At 39.0% G+C, this 9,493-nt stretch overlaps 1 protein-coding gene across 1 annotated transcript; it reads right to left on the bottom strand.

Annotated features, from left to right (window-relative positions):
- Positions 1 to 4,449: 4,449 nt before the first annotated feature.
- LOC137958948 (mogroside IE synthase-like) lies at positions 4,450 to 6,175 on the bottom strand. Its single transcript, XM_068806174.1, has 2 exons — positions 5,480 to 6,175; positions 4,450 to 5,327 (listed from the first exon to the last, which is right to left on the bottom strand). Exons 1-2 carry the CDS (start codon positions 6,140 to 6,142, stop codon positions 4,578 to 4,580), a joined length of 1,413 nt encoding a protein of 470 aa, XP_068662275.1. The 5' UTR covers positions 6,143 to 6,175; the 3' UTR covers positions 4,450 to 4,577.
- Positions 6,176 to 9,493: the final 3,318 nt, after the last annotated feature.

Here is a 9,493-nt window from a genome sequence, read left to right as displayed (position 1 = left end):
TCACTTATAAGTGTAGTAACCATGTTTATTTTGGTTACTTATCTGCTTAGGTATATGTTCTATTTAAGTATAAAATAAAAGGTTATTCATTCTCTTGTATATATCATACTTTTCATTTTGGGGCACTAACACTGGAATCTGTTTTCCAGTGCACTTGAACTCGTCTACAGTAACACCCAAGGATGAGTTGAAGTTGAATCAATTCATTTAAGTTCAATTCAATTCTTCACTTCAATTCAAATTCATTGTGGACTAACCCCCCCTTAAAGTGGCTTCTTCCTGCATCTTCTTTCAATTTGCAAAGCCTAGAGTATTCAACGTGTCCTGTTTTATTTATTTCCCTGGTTTATTAAGCTCTCTAGTTGGGTTTTGGGAAAAAAAATTCTTGATGAACGAAAGCAAAATCTGGAAGATAAACAACATGTATTCTTCTCTTTGGTCTTATTGCTGGTGAATTCATTGCAAAGACTTCCTCTGCTATCAATTTTTGCTGCTCTACGTCCAGCACTTCATTGTAGCCTGGTTTTGTTATCTCATATTCTTTGCCCTACTAAGCTAATTAGTAGCTTTTGCAAGATGTTCTAGCGGAGGTAGAAGTGTTAAGTTGTGGAGTTTAATTAACGCTTTATTCTTGTAAAGCGGTTGCCCTAATTTTTTCTTTATAATTGGTGGGAGGGGGAGGCGCTTTTAGGGTTTTATCATTCATCTGAGGAGAATCTTGAGTTTTAGCCTAAGAGAGGTTAAAGAAAACACCTGTAAGTGTGTACAATTTTTCTTGTAAACTATTTATCTTCATAGTGGATCACTGTAGAGGTGGAAGACAGGATGTAGTCTCATCTTGAGGCGAACCTATATAAATCTTATTGTATTTTTTCATGTTTGCTTTTATTTTCTCCTATGATTATTATTATTACTTTTATTAGTTTAAAATTAAGGCGTCTAATTCCTAACAAGAAGATAGTAATACTGATCTTTTTATATGCTTAAAGCCAAATGGGTTTGGCCCTCTCTATGAGAACTGCCTCAGTGAACACTAAAGTCCTACTCAACTGCGGGGACTATCTCTATTCTCATGTTTGGTCAGCCTTCGTGTGCTTTATTTCCAGGCCTGCCTTTCTGGTGAATTAAGGAACTCAGATTCACAATTCACTCCATAAAAGGTGGCACTTGTAACCCCCTTTGTTACCCTTGCCCAGAGGTTAACACTAATTGTTGTATAGTGCAGCCACTACTGCTTCGTATTGGGTTGTTGCCCCTTGAAGATGCCACTTGGTGTGAGGGCGATAGGTAATAGGATCATGTAGACTTCCAACCAGAATCTGTTTTTTTGCCTGGTAATAGGTAATAGGATGATTGCCATTTATTCTCCAACTCGAGGAAGAGAAAGACTATCAATATGTGAAACTAATGAGTGTGAAGCCGGAGTCCATGGAAGCCATAACATTTTCAAGCTTTGAAGACCTAAAAGCCATAAATTTTTTAAGTTTTTTGGAGTCACATTTTTTTGAAGACCAATATTTTGTTGTAGACCATTTTTTTCCTATTTTTTAATGCAAGAATTGAGAGAGAAAAAAATTAGAACTAGTTGAAGATATATGCTCCAACTTCAGGAGGGAAGGAAGGTATAATTAGGTTTACCTTATTTATAAGGAAACTTGCTTTCCTAGAAATTAGTTTCCTATGGTTTACAGTTGCAAGGACATGGATGTCACTTTTTATATTATTTACGTTATGACATAGAAAAAATTAGACATGTGCAAATAATAAAGGAAATAGTAGTTTCCTAATCATTCCTACCATATGTCTCCTACAAATTCCAACAATAATTTTGCTCGAACCATCATAATGTTCGTAGAGACTAGGTCATATGCAACTCCTCCTCAAGTTGTGATGTGTGAGAAGAAGATCCTCAAGCTACATTGGGAAGAAGCGATTGACTTTGACCCAATCCCTTGATGTACCAAGACCTCTAACCAAGTACATATTGCACTATCACTTGTTCATCCATTAGGGTACTAGTATAGTCGCTACTTGCACTATCCACTATATATCACTTTTTTGAAGATAGCAAAATAAATACCGTCACTCTCTTTGGTCAAAATATAACATACAAAAATATTTATGTCAAAATTATAATTACCCATACATATTTACAAGCACTTACTTTCATTCATTGATTGGGGATTAAGTTTTAAACATCCAAGTATCTACGGGCACTTTTCAATCTTTGATAGATCTTAGTTAAGTGTTACTAAGTTAATGATTATATATTTTAGATTACTAGTTTTCGGTTATATTTAGTTTGTCACCCAAATTTAAAAACCAATCTAAAGTCCTTTGAGCATTGTATTTTGAAATCAATTGAGTTTGTACCCATAGATTGGAAACATAGGATTGGTTTGATTTTATCATGCTTATACTTTGAAATCAGCCTATTCATAGGCATAGTAAGTGAGCAACATTGGAAGCAAGTGAACAAAGTTGAATGCTATAGAAGTCTCAAGTGTAGTTCTAGATTGTTGACTCTAGTTGGTTATTGAGAAACTCCTTGTTAGTCTTTACTATTGAGTCTAGTGGCTATATAGAAATCCCCTTGTGGGTCTAGGTCAATGATCGAGCCTAGTTTGTTGTTGAGAAATCCCTTTGTGAGTCTTAAGCTTTAAAGCCAAGTTTGTTGTTCTTAAAATCTCAAGTGAGGGCCTAGGCTAGTTAGTTAGTGTGTAGTAAACGCTCCTTGCGAAGGTGAATGATTTAAAATATTTGTGTGGGCATTAGAGTGGCTTAAGTCCCTATGTGGAGAAAAACGTAATTTGGCCTTTGAGACTTTTATGTTGTAAATGTAGTTAAGCCATGATTAATTAGTAGATTTAACTACCATTTATAAGCACGTTTGGAGTGGACATACTAACTTGAGGACTCCAGAAATCCTTGAGTATTGATTGTGTGATTGTTTTTACATTAAACTTGCTCAAAATTAAGTTGAAAAAATAAATCTTTTTAAAAGAGAAAGATCACTAATAACACAACAACAACAAAATACAAATAATGGTAAAGTTAATAAACCTATTCACCCCATTACCTAACTCTCTCACATGGAATAATTGAAAAAGAGTAATTTCCTTCTTCAATCCAATTCCCACCTTCATTTCTTGGTCTCCTTCTAGAAATAACACCACCTATGGTTCTTTATTTATTTTACAAATGTTTATCTATTGCGTTCTTTACAAATAGTCCAAGAAAATTGTAGTAATTGAAGGTCTTCTAAAATTCTTTTAAGTTTCTCCATGGAACCAAAGATGATTGTTCAATTGTTTTAGCAAAAAAGAAGGAAAAATAGATGTTAAAAAAGACAACAATGAGAATGTTAAAGACTAATAGCATGTGGTAGCACGACAATGTCAAAGAATAGCTTGTGCACACTAGATGACAAAGGGTAAAGATAAAGAATGTGGTAGTATGACAAAAAAAAGTAGAGTAAGGGAAAGACGAAGAATGTGATGGTAAGACAAAAAGTTATGCATGCATGAGAGTGATAAGGAAGAATTGTAGGATGACACTTTCCCAAAGTAGATAACAAACATGAAGATCAAATATGTTCATTCTATAGTCACGATCTGCTGAGGCACACGAAGGCACTCATGATTGGTCCACCCCACCTAGGTGCACCACATGACAACCACAAGTAGTCTGTAGTGGGGAGCGACCGCAAGGGAGACTATGCATAACTCTGCTCACGTCATGATTTTATAAGGGTTTGTTTGGAACCCATGTAAAAGAAAAAAAAAAAAGGGGGAAAGAAATTTATTTTCTGTTGTTTGGGAGCTAGGAATCATTGAGAACAAAGAAAATAAGAGAGAAAATTAGTTAATAATTTTTTTCTCAAAAAATGATGGAATTTGGGGAGAAAAAAAAAGAAATAGGAACGTGAGAGAAAAATCTTAATCATCAAAATTTAAAAATACTATTAATTTTTTTTCCATGTATATCCAAACAAAAGAAACTATATTACTCTTTCATTTTCTCTCTCATTTTCCATGGGCATCCAAACAAGAAAAAAAAAACATTTTTTTTTTCTCTTTCTCTTTATTTTCTTTTCTCTCCATTTTCTGTGTTCCAAACACAACCTAAGGGATTTCTTATGAGAATGAATCCACACTCATACAATGAAAACTCATGGAGGGTGCATGTTTCCGAGCAGAAGAAGTTACAAGGGATTTCCTAAAACCCATTCATAAAGAAATCTCCGGACAAACATATATTTGAGTAACAAGTGGCTAGTTGTTCTTGTTGACTTTTTATTTGATTTCCATAAGCCATAACTGATCTTGAATCATGCTTAAGGTTGTTCTTTAATCATTCATTGTATACTTTTAGACGGAATCGCACACAGAATTCATTGCATCCAGAACATATTCAAGAAGTTACCACGAACTAGAGTGACACATCATTGATTCACAGAACAATCAACACTACTGTAATACATTCCGCAGATTCAAATCAGGAAATTCTGTATCTGAAAAAAGTCAATTATTTATTTCAATCTTCACTTATAATTTCAAATTTCACTGGCACTGCCTCTAATGTTCTCTCTTTCTTTCAATTGAATAATTCATTAGTGCCTCGACAAAGTCTTCGATGTTCTTGACTGAACTACCGCCCTCCCTAGCAGCCCCTTTGATCACATCTCTCCACTTACAAGCGTTAGTCTGCATCTCCTTCCCTCTCATTCCTTCCAGCACTTGCGTCACGCACATCTTCATCTCCTCCCTCCCCACAATCCCCTTCTTATCGGCCCTGGCTCTCACCCCAACTCCCCAAACATCCTCAACATATTTCGCATTCGTCGGCTGATCGGTCCATTGCGGAATGCCCACCATAGGCACTCCTAAGCTCAACGCCTCCAGAACAGAGTTCCATCCACAGTGTGTGACAAAACATCCCAGCGCAGCATGAGCTAGTACCTGCAACTGATTGCACCATGTAACTATTAAACCTTTCTCCTTCGTATTCTCTGCGAATTTCTTGGGGAGCTTCTGCTGTTCAGATGCTCTCACGACCCAGAGGAAGTATACATGGCTTTCACTTAGTCCCCACGCCAGCTCCTCCATTTGCTGTTCAGTCATTGCAGCGATGCTCCCGAATGAGACGTAGGCGACGGAACCCACAGGCTTTGAGTCGAGCCATTCCACGTATTTAGTCGAACTAGGCTTGTAGTAGTTGAAACCGTAATCTTTGTCTTCCTCACCGGGACTCGCGTCCAGGTACATGAATGGTAGAGTTGGTCCTATCGTTTTCACTGGCCACAGACCCTTCAGAAAGCTCACCACCTTGATTGATTGTAGATTAACAAATAAGCTATAATGATAATCGAAAAAGAACTAGAAAATTTAACGAACCATTCATTAGAAAATTGGGGGGGAAATGTTAATAAGAATCAAATATCGAGCGGAAGTTTAATCATATGTATACTAGGCCTCACCTCATTTTCCAACTCCTCAGTGGTGTTGAAGAGAACCCAATCGGCTTTATCTAAGTTGCAAAACTGTTTGATTTTCAGTGATAGAACTGGCTGATAAGATCCCACCTCAAACACCAAAGATGGCAGATCGACGATGGCAAGAGGTGGCAATCCCTGCAACGAAAGGGTGCCCCCCTCCTCCGAAGGGACCGTGAGCCGCCCTTCGGACAAGTGATAGTAGATGGCAAAAGCAGCGCATGACTGAGTATAGAAGGCGATCCCCATCAACCCAAGTTCTTTGGCTACATTAAGAGCCCAATGCAATGAAGTATCGTAGACAAGGCAGGTGAAGGGAGAAACAGAACCCTTGTATTTCTCTATAAGCTCGGCCAAGGTCCTCGAGCCCACTTCCTCGAGTCCATGATGGTAAGCCTTGGGATCCTCCGCCTCTAAGAAGCCTCCTTCATCGTAGCCGTCTGATATGGTGTCCAGTCGGACAGATCCGCCAGTCATTTGGGCTCGCATGTTCTTAGAGTAGAAGATGGTGGTGCCCAGTGTGACGCTGAGGCCTCTGGAGGCTAAACGCTTTGCAAATTGGAGCATAGGGTTGATGTGTCCTTGGACAGGGAAGGGGAGGACCAGAACATGAGGGGCGGATATGTTCTCTTTCTTTTCCGACTCCATTAACGACGGGAGTTTTCTCAGGGAGAAGCTTAATTTGTTATGAAGTGGTGGGATGAAGCGGAAGGAGAACCTCCCTCATATTGTAGAAGCGAATGGTGACTGTCTTTAACGCTTGCAGTTATGAGAGGGCTCTTAGTTTCTGACGCTTGGCTGTACTTCTCCGTTACAGAACGAGTATTAAAAAAGTAACAGCACCGAAACATTGAACGTAGTTTGATTTTTAAACAAAACTCTTCGGTTTCTACTTCCAGCTATGGTCCTCAGTAAAACTTATTTCCATGTATGATTTGATAATTAAATTCTACCGGACGTCACGTCCCACGTATTTAACACCACTAAGCAAAATTTAGGAAAACAATTTTGGAGTGAGGAATTTATTAGTCCTAAAATTGTTGAAGACAATCATGTAAAATAGGAAGGTAAATATTTAGCTGACATTGTTAGAATCATGGGAGCTAATTGATAGGCATCATTGTATCATTTTTCTGTATAAATATGTAACCTCATTGCAGAATCATATATAAAAAATATTTTTTTCTCATGGTATCAAAGCGGGTGTTGGACATCGTCATCATTCTTCCTTTGTCATACACAAAAGATCGATCTAGACCCTCTTTCAGTCTTCAACTGAGATAGATGGATCTTCCTACCCGTATGTTCCCAACCTGGCCCTTCACAACCAGCACGCTGCCCCGCCACCGCCGTAGTAGCAACCACATCACAACTAGCCAATGACAAGTAGCCTCAGTAGCTCCATCTAGTCCTTCAACAAACCTAAGACATCGCCATTAGTGGGACCCACTATTCACCCCCGTCAAAGGCCGCCTCTCGTCAATGACTACAATTCTTCGTCTTCTGTTGTTGACTTTGACGGCAATGAGGCCTATATCGCCTCCTGCTCCTCCTTCCTGAACCCTCTTCTCTTTGATCAATCTACTACTATCCGACAAGACGAACGAGGACTTGCTAGCCACTATTTCTAAGATGAGATGGATTGAGCATTTTTTTTCTTCATCCTCCTTAATTTTTGGAATATTTGTGGTAGAGTATATGTTCCCGACCGGTTTGGTTCTCGTTCGCTTCGACTTCGTACCAGACAGGCAAATATTGACAATCCTCAAAGGCTCTATCCTTGTCGTCTTCATGACTTACTTTCCTGACAATCATCTGATCAGCCCTTCTCTTTCTGAAGTCGAAGGAGCCATGCGTGTTTAATCTCTGCCTTGGTAGCCTAAAGAATCATCACCAAGGAAGATGAAAGCAACCCAAAGAAGCTAACTCAGTCGAGCATGTCATCTAAAGTTGATTATCTGAATCACCCACTGTATCTTCACCATTGAGATCAACCTAGGTTAGTTCTAGTACCACAACTCCTCATTGAGGAGAACTATAGGACTTTGAGTCATTCCATGACTATGGCACTAATAGTCAAGAAAAAATATGCCTTTGTTAACGGATCAATAAAGCGACCAAATAAAGATATAGACAATGAATTGTAGTAGTGGATTTGTTGCAACAATCTTGTCAAAACCTGGTTATTGAGTTCGACCTCTGTGGATATTGTGATTAATGTGTTCCATTATGATGGAGCACAATCAATTTGGAGTGAATTGTGCGAACATTTTTCTCAGTTAAACAACCTCCAACTATTTCATATTTGAAATGAGATACATGATTGCATAAAATATAATATGTCTGTTGGCTCATATTTCACCAAGCTCAAAGGATTTGTGGGACAAGAGGGATACTCTTTGTTCTATCTCAAACTGTAGTTGTGGAACTATGGAGGAATTATCCTATCGAGAAACACAAAATAGAATCAAGTTTCTCATGGGATTAACCAAGCCCTTTGCTATGGTACATGGACATATATTGATGATGGATCTTTTGCCTAAGATTGGCAAGGTTTATTCTCTCGTGCTTAGAACTGAACAAAAAAAATGTATCCGCTAAAAGGACCATTGTTCAGCCTGAGACAATAGCTTTTGCGGTCAAGAATTAAAGGAAGAAAGGTGGTACTTACAAGCGTGCAAAATGTAACAAAGATGGTAACAATGTTGTAAATTTGCAAGCACGCTTGAAGTGCATTCATTGTAGATGGAAGGGTCACGCGATTGATTTTTGTCAAAAACTCAAGAATGCATAATCAACTAAACAAACCGAGAAGAAGGACATCTCCGACTCTTTCCCTTTTACTAAGGAGCAATGCCAACAAATCCTACAAAGGCTCAGTATAACATGTCTTCCATGGTGAATTATGTGGGTAACTCGTCAACCCATGACGAACTTTCAGGTGAAGCTTTCCACTTCTTCTCTCAAGTCAAGAAGTCACATGGATCCTTGATAGTGGGGTAACTGATCATATTATATGTTGCTCTGAATTAATTACAACTTAGAAAGTTGTTAAGAATAAGTTAGTGGAATTACCAGATGGTTCTCATGTCAATGTTACACATGTTGCTCAAGTGGCGTTCTCTTCTAGTATGGTTTTTAATAATATTTTGTGTGTCCCAATTTTCTAATTAAACCTCATTTCCATAAGAAAACTTATAAATCATTCTCTTTGTATCATGTTGGGTATACGACCAAAGTCCCACATTGGCTAGAAGTGGGGAAGATCAAGGATATATATAAGTGTGGTCACTATCTCTGTTGGTATGAGGCCTTTTGGGGGTAAAGCCCAAGAGCAAATCCATGAGGGTGTTATGGTCCTGGGTTAAGTACCTATGCCTTTTGCTCCTAACAGGCCGATCTTTTGGGTAGTATTGGCTAGGTGCTTAACATTTGGTATCAGATCAGGTGCTACATCCCGAGTTCGACTCCCCGCATGCGTAGGCGACCCCAATCCCTGAACGTTCCTCAAAGGATCTCATTGCTGTGTTAATGCCGTCGTGGTCGTCGGCTCGGGACGGCGTGGTGTAATGTTATGGTCCTGGGTTAAGTACCTATGTCATCCGCTCTTAACAGGCCGATCTTTTGGGTAGTATTGGCTAGGTGCTTAACAGAGGGCTTAGGCCCAAAGTGGACAATATCATACCAATGTGGAGATAGGTGGTGACCATAGTCCTTTCAAATGGTATTAGAGCTATTCCCCGGAATTAGCCATGGTGGATGGGAACCTCTGAATGCCGAACGAAGGTGGTGAGCCTCGAATTAGATTGCGAAGGGATTCGTGGATATGCTATATTGGACAAGTGGTGTGCTCCAGATTCTTCATGGACGTGTCCTGGTCCCAACAAGCTGAAGAGGAGTTGATATGGATAGAGCATGCTCTCGACATAGGTGGTACTCTATGTAAGGAGTGTGCTTCAAACGCATTGGAATGGAGAATTCGGGTTGGTAGAGAGTGGA

Source organism: Aristolochia californica, unplaced genomic scaffold (assembly GCF_029961685.1).
Source record: "Aristolochia californica isolate CCGP_79_NKW_82.1479 unplaced genomic scaffold, dmAriCali1.0.hap1 SCAF_1, whole genome shotgun sequence".
Classification (NCBI taxonomy): Eukaryota; Viridiplantae; Streptophyta; class Magnoliopsida; order Piperales; family Aristolochiaceae; genus Aristolochia; species Aristolochia californica.
The sequence above is the reverse complement of the archived record's forward strand: the minus strand, read 5'-3'. Positions and strand labels throughout refer to the sequence as shown.

Excerpts from the sequence above, each read along its gene's own strand:
- LOC137958948 (XM_068806174.1), bottom strand. The coding sequence starts at position 6,142 with ATGGAGTCGGAAAAGAAAGAGAACATATCCGCCCCTCATGTTCTGGTC. Across the intron at positions 5,328-5,479 it reads CTGAGGAGTTGGAAAATGAG|GTGGTGAGCTTTCTGAAGGG; the intron begins GTGAGGCCTAGT and ends CAATCAATCAAG.